The following is an 18,788-nucleotide window of genomic DNA, read 5'->3' as shown; positions in this document are numbered from 1 at the left end:
AACACAACAAGGCCGCTGTCATGAAGAACAGTGATCTGGACGAGAACTTTCCGACCATGTACAAGTATACAAGAATAGATTTCCGATCGAAGAAACTAGGTAACGGTTGAATATCGAAACCATCATGCTGGGCTCGACTAATAGAAAATAGGACATCTGAAGCCTTGCTGAGTTTCTCCACGCATGTGCGTGCCTCCGAAGCTCTTGCTCTTCTTCTCTGAGCCGATCGCCGTTGTAGGCCTAATGAACCGTGCCAGAATGACAATAATGTTAAGCATCAAACCCAAAGGCTGATATTGCTAGTGGATCCTCAAGACGTTGAAATGGAGCTCATTTGGCCCATCAAGAGTGGCTTCTCCTCAGGAGCAGATCTAGACCCATCCAAAAGGGATTTCCCTGGAGGTACCGAGTAAGACATCTGTAACGCTTCAGTATCGAATATCCTACAGAGGATCTGCTCGTGTATCTCTGCTGGGAAGTGTGATAGAGGAGGACGAGAAGGAGTATGAAGTCTCGGAGGTTATCAACAAATTGTGGAAAGCGGAGAGCGGAAGGCGCAACGACCACCAAGGGCGCCAAGCCAAGACGGGTAGCTCCTTCCCCATCTTTCTTGGGCTATTGTGACGACAATACTTGCTTTTACTCGGTCTACACGCGACAATCTTGGATCTTCAGTAACTTCATGTCATTCTTTCATTACTAGCCTGCTAGTATCTTTTTTCCTTTGTACTATCTGCTATTATCATCCTATTATGTCCCGGTGATGATCCTTCTTTGGGATATCATGATCTCCTTGTACAGTTTCTCTTGAAATCGATGAATGCGGAATATTCCTACCGGTGTCATGGCGTAACCTCAAGCAAGCCGCCAACAAGCGCTCGTTCCTCTCAACAATACACATCCGACGACATGGAAAATTTTGCCTATTCAGAGTTGCATGAACCTGACCAATCTGCGACTCTACTATCTATCCCGCAACTATCACCAGATCTTAAAGATGCGTCTCGGTACTCCGTCCAGGCCGTGGTTACTCTCGTGTGGCCATTTTCCTCTTCGAATCGCTTGTTCAGCCTTCTACTCTCCGAACCAGACTTTCGCCTTCGAAATCAAAATGGTCAGATCAGGGTGACATTTTGCGGATGTTGCGCAGAGGAGGTTGCCCGCACCAAGGTCGGTATCGGTGATACAGTCACTTTGAGCTTGCAGGGTGCGCAATGGACAGAGAACCAGAAAATCCAATCAACTCCTGGGAAGTCGTTGGGTTGGGAACTGCAGTTCAAGAATCAGGTCAAGCTTAAGGTAGGTAACTGGCTGCCATGTGTCTGACTTGTCTACTAACAATCCATAGGCAACCAGAAACGGAAAGAAGACTGCGGCACTCGATTATTTGCAGCCGGAATCACCCAAACATTTTGCGCTAACTGCTGAGCCTACCACGCCTGCCCTACTTTCTGCTCGTCTTCCCTCGCCAATTCTCTCGGAGGAGAGATGGGAGACACCTGCATTTCTACGTACGAAACGACTTCGTTCGCGGAGCCCTGTGCCTTCCACCTATGATATATTCGCAGAAGAAGATGGGTTTGTTCCAGGTATAGGCAGGAAAAGACCGAGATTCAGTTTTCCGAATAGCCAATGGCGATTACTGGACGAATCTGACGACCAGGCGGAAGATATGGTTGGAAATGATGAGAACTGGTTTGACTCTGATGAGGAACTGCTAGGTCGAGATGCAGATGCAGATGATACTGCGCCGGTCGCCGAACCTATCTATAAAGCTGACGAATCTGCTGAATCGGCGCATATTACGAGTCCCACGGAAGACATAGTAGGCGATAGAGTTCAATTTGTTGAGCCTGATACGCCAGCACAGAGCACACAGATTAAGTTTGACGATGCCCAGGAGATTCAGATCATAGAGCCGTTCAGGGAAGAGACTGCTACCGAGCCCGATTTAACAGATACACAAATCTCTTTAGTCACCCCGCGTCTTGATCCTATAACCTCTTCTAGTCTCCCAACGCCATCGCCTTTGGTGTTCACGCCGGTAGACTCTACGACTATTTTCAAAGGGCCGTCTAGCAATATACCAATCTCTCAACTGCAATTCTCCCATAACGCAAGCCCATTAGGCGCTACAGGATTGCACGAATTAGATACTCAACCTCGGAGTATCACTAACCGAAACCTGGAACCAAACTTTCGATCAGCACACCTGGACATGGAGACTTCAGAAGTGGTTCACGATGGAAAATCTCTGCAAAGTATCCACAGGCACTCGCCCTCGTCAGAAGTCACTTGTATAAATGAATTTACTGTAGGACAGGTCGATGAACCAGCTGCTTTCGATATTGATGGACCTGAAAGCACGAATAAGGCTGTAGAGGATGGAGACGACTTGAATTTTGAGTTGACCCAAGATGGTCTTCTCGGGCAGAGCGGCGGCGAGTCAACAAGTGCATATCGTTCGGTGTATGACGGTGGTGCTGAAGCTGATCTTTATGGTTCGGAATCTGAAGGCGTTGTGGAGAACGAAACGTTATCAGAGGTCATTGAGATTGATAACACAAGTCCTGATGGCTACAGAAAGAGAAGTCCGAGGCCAGAAGAAGTCGAATATGATGAGAGCGACTTGGAAGATAGAGAATTTTCTGATGATGTTGAAGGAGATGAGGATGAGATGATGTCTGAGAATTCTGAGCAATCCGATACTGGAACTGGATATGAAGAGGAGAGCGCTGATGAAGGTTACCGAGAGACATTGACATCAAGAACCTCACAGCGTATTGTCCATCCTGAAGTGATCGTTTTAGATAGTGATAGCGAGGATGAGCCACATGTAACACCTTCGAACACGCATGGCAATGATGCTCTCAATGGTACAGGAAAATTATCACATTATGATGACGACGAAGATGAAATCACAAGCCAGGACAGTGACCACATGGAAGAAGACAGGGATGCAGACAACGATGAAGAAGATGCAGAGGAAGATGAAGACGTGGCTCCAAGCGAGACTCAGGCTCCGGAGTCCGAAAATACCGGTCTGGAACAAATGCCCATACGTGAGGTGTATGACCTAGACGAAACAGGCTATGCACCAGCAGAAGAGGCTGATGAACATGAAGCTCCTCCTAGCGACATGGACGAGATTGTATCTCTACAACAGGACGATTTCGAAGGACCCCGACAATTAGATACTCGGAAAGTACACTTGACACCTGGCACCACAAGCGATGCGTCCAGCGTTAATCATGATATGATGACGCGTGAAGAGCAAGAAGACGACAGTCTTTTAGATGTCAAAGAAGTGTCAGATGAGGAGAATGATTTCGATGCTAAGGAGGAGCAGTTTCCGGTCCCAGAGGGCCAACCATTACTCCAGGAACAGTCTACGAGCCCAACCGGCATCATGCAGCGACTGGCGTATCGAACTGTATCACCAGCGCCGGTACCTACTCCTCCGTCAACTGTGAATGACGAGGCTCAATACAAATATTTTGAAAGTACTCTTCGCAGTTCAGATGACTATGACTCCACGCCCAAATCGGAAATGGACGAGGCGAAGGTTAATAATAACCGTCACCATCGGTGGATTGATGGTTCCGATGAACAGCCTTTGCAAGACTCTAACCGACAATTGCCAATTGAAGAGAGTCTGATTCATGATCTTACGGATGAGGATGAAAACACCTCAGAGAAGCTGGATGAAGCTATCCTTATAAAGGATCATTCATTTATACGAACGGAGACCGAAAGTCATGAAGTAGATGAAGTCAAAACGCCCTACTTGCAAGTTGATCACACGTCCCCCATGACCGTAACGCCAAAGTCGCAAGGCTATATTACTCTCGCTATGCTCGGTGAATGGCTCAATGAAACTGTCGACGTTATTGCTGTGGCTGTCGATGTGTCACCTACTGGACCCTCGACCACTAAGACTGAGGAGAACCATATGAGACTACGAATTACCGACGTATCTATGGCAGGTACAACCGTCATTGTGGATATAGTCCAGCCAACAGAAATAACACTACCCAGAGTGACGGAAGGCGACGTGGTTTTGCTCTACGCCTTCCAAGCCCAAACTAGCAACAACTGTATTGAGCTACGAAGCTCCAACGACAGTGGTTGGGCCACTATCAGTCCCTCAGCTGACCTGCCTCATGTAACTCATTCCAACGTGACTTTTGGCGAGCGAGAACGTGGGTACGTGAGATTATTGCAAAGTTGGTTCCAAGAAGATGGTGCTGCCATGGCGGCCGACCATATGCTACAGATTTCTATCAGTCAAGAGGAGAAGCAGCCTTCTCCTTTCAGCGCAGCGTCCAGTGATGCTGGCAGCTTACAGTCAACCAGTAGCGGACCGGTCTCTCGACCTCGTCCACGACGGAAAAAAGGTCATCGACGTCTCACAATACACGAACTGAGAGACGGGAGGAGATATACGGAGTTCGGGTGGCTAGACAGTGACTCCATACATGAGCTGCGGGATGGCACAGTGTATGCTCACTCGTTTGATAGAGATTGATGAGTAGTGGTCTCTTAGTGGCAGAAAATATTTTAATCGTATTCAATTGTACATAATACATTTCCACATAATATCATCTTTGCTTGCACATACTGCATTGCCTGTCAACACCAAGGACAAAGGTCTTCGATCTCTAGAATTCCAAGTCAGCTGTGAGCGACCAATTGCCAAGCGCGATCTGGCTTGTGAAAACAAATAAGCAGAAAATAATATTTTATCAGACTTTGCCTTAACACCTCATTCTCAACCAGCGACCTTGTAGAGAGGATGAAACCGAAGTTTGCGGTTGAGGCTCGGATTACCATATGCTCATGATTCTTCATCTGAGGCAATGGGCTTGGAAGACGATGGAAAAGATTACACATACCAGTAGCACTCGATCCGCCCTTACGGTCAGAATTTCTTGTCCTATAGATGAAAGAAAAAGAGAGAAAATCAATCTACGAGTAGCAAAGTATGTCCCGTCATTCAGGTCATCAACGCATCATGGGAAGCTGTTTAAAAAATAGCCCTCGTGATGATGGTTTTAGATGCGATAGTAGGCTCTAATGCCATTTAATCTCGACACACACATCGGAATCGCCAGCGCTGTAGAAAAGGAAAATAGAGAACTGGCGATGATTTGAGTCGGTGGTCTTGGGTTAGGAGAAGAAAAAGAAGAGAGAAGGAAAAACCCGAGCAGAAAAATAAATACGAACAAAGTTCTAAGTGGAGACAGGCATCGAGGGCGGCCACGGGCGGCAGAGAGATGCCGATTGGTAGGTACGCTTACAGTAACGGCGTAAGTAATTGGAGCTGTTTTCGTACATTTTCATTGCCGAAGAATATTACAATACACAACCTAGGCTGTACCGCTGTCCCTTCGATAAATTACAAGATTTCTCCAAAACCTCAGGCCAATAATCAATCAAATCTTCCCAACTCCATCCCATCCCACTCCAAACATCATCTTCTCAAAACTCAACTACCATCGCCTTCAACACCTCACCAACCGACCATTACGCTTTCATAACCTTTTATAATTACTATTCGACCAACATATTTGTGTATTATTCCTACCCGCCCCCGAAAACAATCGTTCCGCCAATTGTCCGCTGCTCAATATTCCTTACTCGTCCTCTCGCTTACTCTTAGTCTCCAAAGCTCGAGACCTGACTTGCTTCTCAGCAACCGAATGTTCGTTGGCCTTTCCGAGCTGTCGTAGCTGCCTTCTCGATGGATCAAGCAAACCTATGGACCCGGAGATCAAAGTATGTTCGACATTCTTTTCTTTTTTTTCGTTATGTAAATGGACTTGTTGAATACTGACATTGCGGACCAACCAGCACAAGCAAATTGTCTCTGTCCACGGCCAGCGACAAGGAAGGTAGCTCCAGACCAGAGCTTCCTCGCACTCATTCATCGAAGCGCTTCGGACCCGACAGCTCGCACGGACGATCTAATCCTTTCAACGCCATATCCCCTCTCTCCGGCGGCGTATCTTCGCCCTCCGCTGGTGCGTCAAACGCCTTTGGCCTTGGTTCTGGCGCATTCGCATCTTTCGGCTCGTCCACAAAGACTCCCAAGACTCCCGGGGGAACCTTTGATCTCAGTTCGACTACAAAAGACAAACGCGACACAAGCGACGATACGTCATCTACAGGAAACATAAAATCAAAAACCTCCTCCTCCTCGCTCGATACCACATCTACATCGGCTATCAAGGACCATCCGTTGAAATCAACTTGGATTGTCTGGTACCGCCCTCCGACTCCGAAATATTCTGATTACGAGAAATCGACAGTTGCTCTTGCGTCCATATCGTCCGTGGAGAGCTTTTGGACAATTTACTCGCATCTGAAACGCCCCTCACTTCTTCCCACTGTTTCAGATTATCACATCTTCAAGAAGGGTATCCGTCCTGTCTGGGAAGATGAAGCTAACAAACGCGGTGGAAAGTGGATCATCCGTTTGAAGAAGGGTGTGGCGGACCGATACTGGGAAGACCTTCTGTTAGCCATAGTCGGCGATCAATTCGCCGAGGCGGGAGATGAAGTCTGCGGGACGGTCCTCAGTGTCCGAAGCGGCGAAGATGTACTCAGTGTGTGGACGAGAATTGACGGAGGGCGGAATATCAAAATAAGGTATGGCCACTGATACATTCATCACCTAGCCGAACACGTGTTAACTGACTGGTTACAGAGAAACAATAAAGCGTTTACTAGCTCTACCAGCAGACACCAACATAGTCTGGAAGAGCCACGATGACAGCATCGCCCAGAGGTCAGCCATCGACCAAGCTCGACAAGAGAAGGCCGCAGCAAACCCGGGCCATCACCACCATGGTTACCACCACGGCGCCAATGAGCGCCGTAGGGCAGGTACCAATGATGAATCCTACGGAGACAGGAGCAAAGGAATGGCGTCTTGAACTTTCTTTCCATAAGGCGGCAATCTGTTTTTCTTGATGCAGCCCTGTATAGTAAAATTTCTTGACACAACGGTCTTTGATGTTATCTGCGGGGGTTTGGGTCATTCCTGCATTTCTTGTTCTCTGTTTTACTTTTTTTTTTGTTGATGATTGGAGCCATGATCTCATGACAATGAGTGGGAATATTTGGAAATACAAAACGTTCAGAGCAACTGAGGAGTGATTTGTTGGGGTTTTCTGCTTCTTTTATACCTGCTCTTTCTTCCTTTGGACTCATTGACTCTTGTTGCTTCTGGAGATTTTGCTCATATGGTGTGCATTTTTATGAAAGGTTTATTCTTACGTGGATTGATGGAATGGAATTGTAACAGTATCATGATTAAAAATGGCATGTTTCCAGTAGGATGGTCTAAGGACATAACTTAACTACAGTAGATGAGTAGTTTTTTGAGGCGCCATATTCCTTCTGCGGGCAGAAAAGGGCCTCCGCCTTCTTAGTGGGCAACGGTCAACTGTCAACGGTCACTGGGGCGCATGCATCACTACCACCACCGGGCGGTCATCATACCCTGCAACATTTATTGTCCGTGTACGACTTCCCTCCAACAACGTCCGGAAAGCTCTGCGAAAAACAATTCCCTTCTCTCACCGCCCAGAACACCTCTGCAAGTCTATGGAGGAAGCAGATGGTGCATCTTTGCACATTCCAGTGGCAGATTGCATGACATAAATGCAGTTTCTCTCTGGAATTGCCAGTCTCCTCACTCGACCGCCTCCTACGACCGATCCTCGCTCAGACCCCAGTGCCAGCCCTGATACTTTCGCGTCTCATGGTGGTGAAGAAGTGGAGGAACCGGAGGGAATGTCCGGGATAAGGACAACTGGTGCGCCTTTAAATGTGCCTTTAAATGCTCGGATAGGGAATACAACTGTAAGTTTTTCTGATTTGGTTTATCTGCATGCACGGCAGCAACACCTCCAGCAAGATCATGTTCGCTTGTGGTTTGCTTGTCTACAAAAAGACTATTAAATATCAGCTATAAAATGTGTTGCTGACTCTATATTCAGTTTTTGTCCCAAGGGCATTTGTGAGTTTGCATTGCTCCTCTTACAGCAATAATTGACGTTGACTCAATACATATCCAAGGCCCTCTGGCAGGTCGAACATGCGGTGGAGAGACGAAGCCTCGGATGAGCGGAGATTATTTCCAACCTACAAGTACGTTGACCTTACGTACTAGAAGCTCTGGTTTTACTCCTAACCACTTACCCCAACCAGAAAATCTCAAGATGATGTTCCAATCAGTGTTGGTCAATCGTTCAACAAACCCAAAAGGCCGAGAGTCAATGTACGCATGCCCTCGTGACTGAAATAATTTCGTCGCTGATTAGATCTTGACAACGTTAGCAATTTTCCGGATTTCGGCCGGTCGACCGCATAACGCCGAAAAGAAAGGACAGTGGCCCCGTTCGCGCCTGGGGAGAAAGCAAGATCACAAACGGCTCTGCTCAACCCTCAACACCTTCTCGACACCCGCTAAGCTCGCCGACACGGGTTGATAATGAGCACCGAGCTTTGAAGCGTCAACGACATTCATCTGGCGCGGTCATCGATTTGGTGGACGATGACGAAAGGCATACGATTGACGATGGAAGAACACTACAGAACCGAAGCCCTTCAGTTGCGAGTGTGGAATCACCTGATAACCGAGAAAGGAAACGAAACCCAACTCGAGTATTCAAGGTTCCAGAAGATAACGATCCCGACGAGGCTTGCATGGAAGTGAAACCAACCAAGCTAAAGGATAGGCTGAACAAACCTGTGGAGACTGCAGAGGTCGACTATAAGGATGTGTCATTGCAAATTGAAGAAGACAATCCTCGAGATCCAGTGATCCGACACCGATTTGAATGCGAGAAACGCCGAGGTTCCGATGCGAGTGAAAGCCCAGATGAGCTACAGGACGATGTCGCCTTTCGAACAAACCCAGAATCGTTCGCGTCAAATCGACGGACTATTGGATCGGACTCATTTTTGAATGAGGTGGAGCAAAAGCAAACTAGAGGGGTAAAACGCAGGCTTTCACCAAACGATATCCGACCGACGGTCTTCAACTCATCAAATAAGTCTCCGAATAGACGACAACGAATTCAGCAGCCTCCTCGAACCCACAAATACCTATTCGATATCAATTTTTTTAGATTCGGCAGCATCCAGATTGAGAACCGAAGCGCGCAGCTGTTCCTAGACGAGGGTAATGATACTATCGGAACACACCAATCGATTCCGTCCGTGAGCATACCAATTCGTAGAATCAATCATGTATTGTCGGGTACGGATGGTAGCTTGAAATGTCGTTTCAATCTTACCAAGATCGAGGGAGCTGGGAATCAAGTCTTGGTCGATATTGAGTTTGCAACTGAAGCAGACAAAGACCAGCTTTGCGGTCTGCTACGAAGGACCACGAAAATACGTGAAAAATCAGGGTGCGTCCAGTACATCCTATACACATCATTTTTAACGGAATCCATCAGTACTAACATGTCTTAGGGAGTGGATGGACAAGGCTTTTGACAATGTGGTTATTGTTGAGCCTGTCCGTAAAAAGCGACTCAGCAGTCCTGATATTACAGAGTCTAATGACGGCACAAAACCCGAACCAGTGAAACGACAAAGGGTATCGGTGACACTCCAAGCTGAAAAGGAATCTCCCAAGGGCATCAATCAAGCACCACGTCGGGTCCCTTTGCCAGTTATGCAGCCTTCCTCCAGTATTCCCAAAACGCCTCGATCTGGGGACGATGAAGGAGTCCCAATCCCAGTGAAAACATATCAAGCCTTCCGCAAAGAACGAGAAACAAGATCCAAGGCTCGAGGTCTAGTCGACTTGGTCGACAATGAGCCCGAGTCTGTTTTGGAGGTAACCTCAGGTGACCGCTGGTCAAAACCACTCGTGTACCCGCCTGTAGGAAAGAAAAAGGCGGAAGTTAATCGCTATGACCTCGAGCGCTTACGCGACGGGGAGTTTCTAAACGACAATCTTATAGGCTTTTACGCTCGCTTCTTGGAACATTACCTTGAACGAAACAAACCCGAAGTATCCAAACGGGTCTACTTTTTCAATTCCTATTTCTATGCGACGCTCACGAGCCCTGTAAAGGGGAGAAAGGGGGTAAATTATCAAGGCGTTTCAAAATGGACTAGAAATATCGATTTATTTAGCCACGACTACGTGGTTGTGCCTATCAATGAAAACGCCCATTGGTATCTGGCTATCATCTGCAATCTTAGCACTCTCAAGAAACGCTCGGGGGCTAAGGAGGGAGAGTCTATGCAGGAAGAACCTGAAGCGCAACAGAAAGTGATCGATCACAACGAAATCCCCGAGACTCCTTCGCCTGAAAAAGCTGCCACTCCTGAAGAGACGGCCCGTGACTCACTTGCCTCGATGAAGATAGACGACGTGGTACCAAGTTCAAATCCTCAAAATAGTCCAAATTCTGATGATGAGTGGCCTGAGAAAGAAGAAAATCAAGCTTCACCACCTACTGTTTTTCACGGCGAAATTCCATCTGTGACCGTTCAGTCGAAGCTTGCTGTAACTGATGCGGTGAAGAAGAAGAAGTTGAAATCTTCAGGCCCGGTTTACTCAATCGATCAGCCAACAATCATCACATTTGATTCTCTTAATGAGCCAAGGCAACATGCAATCAAGGTTCTCAAACAGTATCTTATGGAGGAATCTATGAAGGCAAAAGTCTCATTTGAAATGAAGGACATCAAAGGCATGACGGCCAAAGGAATCCCGTTGCAGCCTAATTATTCTGATTGCGGTCTTTATCTGCTAGCATATCTTGAGAAGTTCGTTCAAAATCCGGATGAGTTTGTCAGAAATATTCTACGGAGGGAAATGAGTACTCAAGTTGACTGGCCGACTTTAAAGTCGGGATTGTTACGACGGAGGCTCCGGGACTTTCTCTTCAAGCTGCATGACGAACAAGAATCTGGCCAAGATACCCACTTATTGGTTGATGCAGAGCTAATTTCCTATCTGCTGAGTCCTGCTGCGCGGCCAGCTAAGAATGCACAGAACGTTGAAGACGCGCCCGTCGCAGAACCAGAAGTCATTGCTGATTCTTTTCAAGACAAGAATGAAACGAATGATGATGCTGGTTCAGACATGGAATCTGTCATCCAAGAGACGCAGTTTTCGGAACAACAAGGCGCCTCTAATACTCAGCATGAGCAAGAGGCAGCAGATGAGCCAAAACCTGAGCAGCATGTTGCTGAGGTGGTAGAAGTTCCCAAGACTCCAGAACGGGAATTAGACGTCAACGTGGCGGTGCCTGATAGCTCGCCTGTTGTCATAACAGACTCTGCCCCCGATGCAGAGAAAAAGGCTATCCATCGCGATCAGCGCGTCGAAGCTGACAAAGACATATTCGAAGATATGTTTGAGTATTTCACCTACACTCGTCCGCGGAACAGGGTGGAGGTGCAGGTCCCTACTGTTCAAGTCCCGAGGACACCGCCAGCTAGGAAGCCTCGCAAAGAACGTACCAGTCCACGACAGATCAAATCGAACAAGAAGATTTGATGTTTTGACTAAATGCTACTATGACTTATGGTTTCTGATCTACGGCTGTTTGCTTCTCATTTTCACTTTCTTTGTCATCATCATTTGATGTTGTTTTGATTTATTTGCTAGCAATTGTTATTTGTGCATGGATGAGCGGTGCGTTTGGAGATCAAGTGGTGATTTGTCAAGGTTGCGGGGTTAGCATTACCGGAGTCATTGATATTTTAGATACCAATCTGTGTTTGAATGAGATTCATTATTCTATCCGCCTATAACCCCGTGTGCCAGACTGCCGTAGATGATATTACAACTCGCTCTCCGGCGCAGTAATCCACCACTCCAACTTATCCCTCTTGAACGACTCAAAATCCCATTCCGCGCCCATATCCAAATTCGCCTCGGGATCCGTCCATACATACGTCGTCGCCTCGACCTCCTCCATTTCATCTTCTTGCTTACCCACAAGATGGGCTGCTTGATCCAGCCCTTTCTGTAAAAACTTATCTTCATCATCATCCTTCTCGTCTTTAGAGCCAGCCTTGGGGACTCTGACTTTAACAGCGCGTTTCTCGTACATTGATCCCTCAAACCAGTCTAGACGGAGGACATCTCCTTCTGTTAGCCCTGTGACAACAACACCGAGCACAGAAGACTCGTCCGGTGGTGCATAAGGCAAAATAGCGGGATAGTCGGCATTCTGTACTCGATAGCGCCTGTAACCTGGCAACAGGGCGGGCCGTGTGGTCAGGAGAGCTTTTTGCCAGGGCTCGGGGGTTGAGGAGCCGTGGATTATGCGATGGAGGATGGCGGGGACCATTAGGGTTCCTGGCTTGAGTTAGTCTAGGTATGATAGATATGGAGGACGTGATGAGGGAGGAGGGTGTAGGCACCGTAGAAGAAGAAGGTGTGGTCGCCCATGTTATTTGTTTCTTGTCGTGGCTTCTGGTGCGGGGTCGTTTAACAAGGATGAGTTGGAGATGGAACGAACTGATTCCAGTCGAATTTGATGTTTGAATGATATTGTCTGTTGCTAGCAGTAGATTGCTCTTCCCAGGTTCGATTTGAAAACCACTACTTCCACTTGCTCACTTGGACCTTGAGGGTGAGTTGTTACAACGTTGAGTCAAGTCTGGTGATGAGTCAGTTGTATATTTTGGTCGATAATGATGCGTAAAGCTTTGTATAGAACACTACTCAGAAGCAGGACGTAACCTACATGTACTGTGAAGTTTAAGTATAATTTAGTCGTTTTGAATGCCCTCCGAGGTCTTGTATGACCTGACAGATTATATATAGCAGCATCTATGGTGGTTACATGAGTGTGCCTAGGTGATCGGAGAGTAACTCGTTGATAAGAAGCTGTGCGGGGAAGCTTATCTACATATATTACATATTGTCCTGACCCCTGACTTGACTTGTTGCCACTACATATTGATCTTCAAAAACTGTGAAGTTCACATTCATTTCATTTACTAACCAGGATCTAGACTAGATAGATCGTGTACTAAGGCCAACATGAGTTAGTTGATCTAGATACTGCATACCAAGCCTCAGTCAAGGTCCCAAAGCAAGTCCTCACTTGTCCGCCTCATCCAATATCATAGTAACATCATCATCATCCTCAGCGGCAGTAGCAGCGAGATTCTGTAGTCGTGGCCCAGTGCAATTTAACATACAAAAGAATGCAGTCTCCATATTCATGCCCCTGCGCACGCATTCCTTGACAACCAATTCATCAGGACGCTGAAGCTTGGCCCGGCTACCTTCCTTACCATACCCCTCGTACTGCAGCAGACCCAATTCTTCTTGTGGAACGTCAAAAACACGAGGTTGCTGGCCATCACGAGCCGTGAATTTCCAGCGCACGTATGTCTGCATCGCTTCATGCTTGTTGAGGAGAAATTTGCGCTCGAGGACGCGGCAGAGCATCGTCATAGAAGGTTGGGCCATGAGCATGCGACGAATGTTGCCGTGTGCGCGTGTAGCGAGGGGGTCAGTGCAGCGCATGTCGATTCTCATGAAGAACATGCATGAGTAGAAGAGATCGGCCGTGGACCATAGCTCAGGATTCTGGATTGTAGCAAGGCGTCGCTGGTTATCTGGAATATCCATCAGGAACCAGATCTTCTTGATTGCTGTTTCTCCCTGGACTGGAAGATAGAGACCTTCCTCATTTAGGAGTGAGACGATCTTGTGTGCTATCTGGTCACGCCAGTGGACCATGCGCAGCCAGCGAAAGGAAGGAATTAGACGAGACTGGCCCCGAGTCACGTCCAAATTGACACGTGGATCATCATTGCACAGCTTGCGGTAGCATCTGAACGGAAAGATGGACGCTGCTTTGGGGGCGTAGTGCATAGCTTGAGCGAGAATTACCGCCGTGTTTGTTGTGTTGACCATGTTGTGTAGATCCTTGGAGATGGCGTATAGAGAGACCAGAGTGTCGACGTCGAGGCAGGTGACAAAGTGGAAGAAGATGTGGACATGTTGTTGAAGGGCCTGAAAGACGTTGAATTGGGGAGTGGCCATCTCACTGTGTAAGCTCCTATCAGCAAGAATATATGTTTAGTGAGGTTTTGCGTGGACTTACTGTCGAGATGGCACCGTAGCTTGACCAGTCGCGCCCAAGAGCAACAGCGCAGAAACAGCAGCTGCCCAGTTGAAATCTCCATTTCCAGACTGCAAATCTGCCTCGAAAGCTGGATCGACTTGCACGTCTTGCATATCATGCTCGTCGTCATCAGCCACTAAGCCTTCTGTCATGATCACACCTTGAAGACGTGGATCAATGTTTGGATCGGTGACTGGGTTCGTAATTCGAGACACGCTGGGAGTGGGAGTAGGTGCCAGAGGCCTGGGTTGAGGGGTTGCACTTGCTCGTGTCTGGGAATTGGCAGCAATTCGGCGACAACGACTAGCTCCTGTGCGATTAGGCGCTATGTGTGCCATGACTGTTGACTCTAGACACGACAAAGGGGCTATCAAAGAGAGGGAGACAACAAGAGTACGTGTTGTCAAGAAGGGTGTGGGTTCAAGTGAAAGAAAGTCCTTTTTAGCAAACAAGATGAAGGGAGAAAATGGAAGGACATTTCCAGACACAATCAGACATCATATGAACTGTGACTGGGAGAAAGAACTCCAACAACACAAGATAAATACAAGTTAATAGAGTGAGAAGTTTCTTTGCAATTTCCTAATGGCGTCTGAAGAGATTCACATAGTCAAATATTCTAGGGGGTTGTCCTGAAATACATGCTGCCTTTGTTGTTTCACGTGATAATATATCATTTTGTTTGCATTAGCATCTGATGGGCGCCTCCAGGCCCTTGTCTCATAGAGTAGAGTCCCTTAAAAGAATAAAGTCAAAGTAGAAAGTTCAGGAAATATGCTCTATCGACTGTCATTAGGTGTTTCTTGATGCCGGAATCTCAAGTTTTGTAAGTGATGCTTTTCAAAGTCGATTTCCTTGCGGAATTTCATGTATGTATCTAGAGAATCGTTGAGAAAAATACATCATGCAACCTTACTGGAAAGTTCACCACCGTCTACTGCCCATGAAAGGTAAAAAAAGAACACGAAAGCAAAATGCCTAGCCAAAATCCTGTTGAAAGGTCCCGCCATAACTCCGTTTCTTGAGAGATTGCTGAAAGAAAGAAAAGAGAAAAAAAAAAAAAAAAGAGTGACGGAGAAGAGAAAATAGAAGAACGCTTAAAATACACGCTACTCACGATAGATTCATTAGGGTCGCAGACGTACTTATCTGCGGTTGAGAAGTGTCAAGAACTCCTCGCGAGTTTTCGCACTCGTGCGCATGCAGCCTAACATACAACTTGTTGTGGTCGTACTGGTGGTCTTTTGGACACCACGCATTACCATGCAGAGATGAGATGATTCCATGACAACACCGACACCTCGTGGATTCAACACTTCCTTGATGGCCAAGGCGATTTGTTTCGTGAGACGTTCTTGCACTTGCAAGCGACGCGAGAACATTTCGGCCAGACGGGCCAATTTCGAGAGACCGAGCACTCGGCGGTCTGGAATGTAGCCGATATGAATCTATAAAAAAATTGACAATCAGATCCCGTAATGTTTGAGAATCATGACTCAAGGAAGCCCACCTTTCCTGTAAAAGGAACCATGTGATGCTCGCACAGCGAGAAGACCTCAATATCCTTCACAATGACCAATTCATCATGATCCTCCATGAAGGTAGCGTTATTCACCAAGTCTCGGACGTTCTCCATATAGCCCTTTGTAAACCAAAGCATGGCACGAGCATAGCGTTCTGGTGTTCCGAGAAGACCTTCTCGTTCTGGGTCCTCGCCCACACACTCCAAGATAGTCTTGACAGCTCCTGCTAGTTTCTTCACTCGCTCTGCATTTTGTTCAGGAGTTTCCTCCAGTCGTTCTTTGGTGCCGGGGCCTAGGAATATTAGCCACGAATAAATCACGAGATATGTATTCCAAAATACTTACAAGGCCAGCTCAAGCCATCAAAATCAATTGGCGGTACCAGGGTATACGGACTGGCCGGGCGACTGACGAGCGAAGGCGGGCTCACGGGTCCTAGCTTATCGGCCTCGGTGGGCTCATGTTCAGCATGTGCGTCGGCTGACTCATAGCTGACGGCTCCGCGGAACGACGAGCGGATAGACGAATTCAAGCTTTCGCGCTCGCGAGCACTGTTGCTCGTTGCGGTTGAAGAATGTAATGGTGAACTGCCATTCAAAAGATGAGATGGGAGGGCAGAATAGGGCTTTGGTCCAAGAGGTGGGGATGAGCCGGAGCCCATTGCGAATTCAATTGATGGGTTGGTGATCTCTGTTAGAAGTGGAGATAGGTGAAATGAGCAAACGAACAAAAGCTACTTGTTCGATTGAGAATTGAGTTGGGAGAAAGGAAGGTGGTCAAGCTCAAGACGATCAATGAGATAAGATTGTTGTAACTGACAGAAAATAATTGATGGATGACAACAATTGGAGGTAGGTAGACATCGGAAATAATGGAGGTTCCTTCGGTCAGCGACGACAATAATTAATTTTTTTTTCTATCAGTGAGCGCCTGCTTGGATCCCCGCAATGAATTACCCAGCCCTGGTGCCGCTTTAACAGCGGGAGGAAATTGCCCGAAAAGAAGTGACAGCGATCAACCAATCATATGTTGCAGATGCTTACATTTGGCTGTCTTCATTAGGCTTAGCTCACTCGCCGCTCTAACGACGGCGAGGCACGACTTAACTGATAAGGAATGGCGATAAGCTCAGCTCTTTCAGTCCCCTCGATTTGCTCGTATTTTCTTCAGTTACAATTACGATCTTGTCATCTTTACTGACGAGAACTGATGAATGCCTTTCGTATATAGTTTGCATTTTTAGACTTGGTTGACTCTAAGTATCACCCTTCGCTGAGTCGTACTGCTCACGCCTCCAGCTCTTCCGTCGGCACATCACCGAGATCCTTGCCTACAATCGCGTCTGAGACTTTCCACACTTGCAGCAAGTTATCTTCTGCTGCTGAACAAAGCACCCATGGATCACTCAAATTCCAGCTAAAGTCGGAGATGCGGTTGGTATGGCCACCGTGCATGAACAACCTAAATGAACGAAAAATTAGTACGACTATCCCACAGCCATGGCAGAACAGGCACTTACAACTCAGGTGGGCCGTCTTGAGCATCTTCGGGCGTCTGTTCTTCGCCAGCCCTGCTCAAATCCCAGAACAAAATCTTGCGATCATAGCTTGCACTAGCCAACACTGACTCCTCAAACGGATGCCAAGATACAGAGGTGACGGACTCGGTATGGCATTCAAGCGCATGCAGTTTGGATTTCAAGTTGCGAAGATCGAACAATCCTATGGACTTGTCTGCAGATCCTGTAGCCAAGACGGTTTCGGCAGCGGGATTGAATGCGATCGCATTGATGGCATCCCGGTGCTGTCCCTCTGCAACAGCGGCAGCTCTGGTTGTGTCGGAATCTCGAATATCGATGATCTGAAGGGTAATGTCGTCCGACACCGTACCGATCAGCGATGCGTGGAGCGGGTGGTATTGGACGTCGTTCACAATGGAAGAGTGATGCGTATAAGTCCTGGTAGGTCTGATGGCTTTGTTGCCTTTGGTGTATGTTTCTATATCCCTGCACTTACGATTAGCTCTCTGCGACCAATAACCTTGAAATGTAAGCTACCCACCAGAGTCGCACCGTCTTATCTTCACTTCCAGTCACCAGTTTTCCCTCAGCATGAGGACTCCAGCTTAGTCCGAAACCTTCCTTTGTATGTCCTAACAGCTCCAACTGGGGGTTGACCGTTCCAGTGGGAATGCTAGGGTGTTTAGACCGATCCCAGATCATGACTCTACCGTCTGTACACATCGTAGCAATGATGTTGGGGTTCTGTGGTTGATATCTCGCTTTGTTGACCTCGCCCTTGTGGTCGATTTTCTGGACAATATTGAATTTGATTTCCACCGCGCTCTTTTTTGATCCACCACCGTAACCTCCGATCTCGCCGCGTTCCTCATCGTAATCTTCTGATTCAGGATAATTTGGGTTGGGTAGTTGCACATGTGCGATTTGCAAATAGTTTGGGGCGTCATTGGATGTATGTGTGCCGAGCAGTAGGCGATGTGTCGAGTAAGGCTTGTCGGGGACCCTAGAGAGCTCGTTAGACCAGAAATTTCAGCGTCAAAGAATGGAAAGATTTACTCTTGTTTATCGGGAAGCCATTGAGTGGTAAGGGTAGGCCATTCGAGAGCAGTACTCAGGATCATGTCGTAGAGAAAAGGCGCATTCTTCTTCCATGTTTTATACTCTAGCAAACAGTTAGTCGAAGAATTTTTGTTTCCGTCAAAAAGAAAAACATGCCTTCGTTGATAATCTTCTCTTCATTTCTCTCTTCCTCTTGCTCCTCCTGCTCCTCAATAAAGCCTGTGTCGTCGTTAATTTGAGCTTCCAGCCACAAGAGGGCACTGTATTCTTACCATCGTCATAATGCTCCATGACTGCTGTGATTCGAGCTGATCGCGTCGAAGAATTTGTCCTTATAAACCGAGAAATGCGTTCCAGAAGCAGGGTAAATATCTAGATTAATTTTGGAAGCTTCCTGCAGACTGGTGAAAAGTAAAGCTGGGGAGGTAGAAGCAAGCAAATCTGCGGTGGGAGTGGAAGCTCCAGCAAACACGCGGAGCGCGTTAATAGGCACTAAACCGTTTCCGGCCGACGACCGCCAAAGAACCGCGCTCGGAAGATAGTTGTTCCGGAATTCAG

The 18,788-nt window shown here is 47.3% G+C and overlaps 7 protein-coding genes across 7 annotated transcripts; 3 read left to right on the top strand and 4 right to left on the bottom strand.

The window, feature by feature from the left end:
* Positions 1-909: 909 nt before the first annotated feature.
* EYB26_004279 (uncharacterized protein) lies at positions 910-4,528 on the top strand (the record flags this gene model as incomplete). Its single annotated transcript, XM_054263573.1, has 2 exons — positions 910-1,299; positions 1,349-4,528. 2 exons carry the CDS (start codon positions 910-912, stop codon positions 4,526-4,528), a joined length of 3,570 nt encoding a protein of 1,189 aa, XP_054119548.1.
* A 1,215-nt stretch (positions 4,529-5,743) lies between these two features.
* Positions 5,744-6,938, top strand: EYB26_004278 (uncharacterized protein; the record flags this gene model as incomplete). Its single annotated transcript, XM_054263572.1, has 3 exons — positions 5,744-5,778; positions 5,854-6,651; positions 6,710-6,938. 3 exons carry the CDS (start codon positions 5,744-5,746, stop codon positions 6,936-6,938), a joined length of 1,062 nt encoding a protein of 353 aa, XP_054119547.1.
* Positions 6,939-7,668: 730 nt separating this feature from the next.
* Positions 7,669-11,536, top strand: EYB26_004277 (uncharacterized protein; the record flags this gene model as incomplete). Its single annotated transcript, XM_054263571.1, has 6 exons — positions 7,669-7,869; positions 8,007-8,026; positions 8,086-8,157; positions 8,218-8,287; positions 8,347-9,425; positions 9,490-11,536. The coding sequence occupies 6 exons, from the start codon at positions 7,669-7,671 to the stop codon at positions 11,534-11,536; spliced, it is 3,489 nt and encodes a 1,162-aa protein (XP_054119546.1).
* A 286-nt stretch (positions 11,537-11,822) lies between these two features.
* On the bottom strand, positions 11,823-12,436 carry EYB26_004276 (uncharacterized protein; the record flags this gene model as incomplete). The annotated part of the gene is made up of 2 exons (XM_054263570.1): positions 11,823-12,343; positions 12,409-12,436. 2 exons carry the CDS (start codon positions 12,434-12,436, stop codon positions 11,823-11,825), a joined length of 549 nt encoding a protein of 182 aa, XP_054119545.1.
* A 657-nt stretch (positions 12,437-13,093) lies between these two features.
* On the bottom strand, positions 13,094-14,467 carry EYB26_004275 (uncharacterized protein; the record flags this gene model as incomplete). The annotated part of the gene is made up of 2 exons (XM_054263569.1): positions 13,094-14,051; positions 14,109-14,467. 2 exons carry the CDS (start codon positions 14,465-14,467, stop codon positions 13,094-13,096), a joined length of 1,317 nt encoding a protein of 438 aa, XP_054119544.1.
* An 807-nt stretch (positions 14,468-15,274) lies between these two features.
* Positions 15,275-16,313, bottom strand: EYB26_004274 (uncharacterized protein; the record flags this gene model as incomplete). Its single annotated transcript, XM_054263568.1, has 3 exons — positions 15,275-15,577; positions 15,640-15,944; positions 15,998-16,313. 3 exons carry the CDS (start codon positions 16,311-16,313, stop codon positions 15,275-15,277), a joined length of 924 nt encoding a protein of 307 aa, XP_054119543.1.
* Positions 16,314-16,938: 625 nt separating this feature from the next.
* Positions 16,939-18,521, bottom strand: EYB26_004273 (uncharacterized protein; the record flags this gene model as incomplete). Its single annotated transcript, XM_054263567.1, has 6 exons — positions 16,939-17,113; positions 17,172-17,657; positions 17,713-18,174; positions 18,228-18,333; positions 18,387-18,449; positions 18,503-18,521. The coding sequence occupies 6 exons, from the start codon at positions 18,519-18,521 to the stop codon at positions 16,939-16,941; spliced, it is 1,311 nt and encodes a 436-aa protein (XP_054119542.1).
* Between the last annotated feature and the right edge of the window lie 267 nt (positions 18,522-18,788).

Source organism: Talaromyces marneffei, chromosome 3, assembly GCF_009556855.1.
Source record: "Talaromyces marneffei chromosome 3, complete sequence".
In the NCBI taxonomy this organism is placed as follows: domain Eukaryota; kingdom Fungi; phylum Ascomycota; class Eurotiomycetes; order Eurotiales; family Trichocomaceae; genus Talaromyces; species Talaromyces marneffei.
This window is presented reverse-complemented; position numbering and strand designations above follow the sequence as displayed.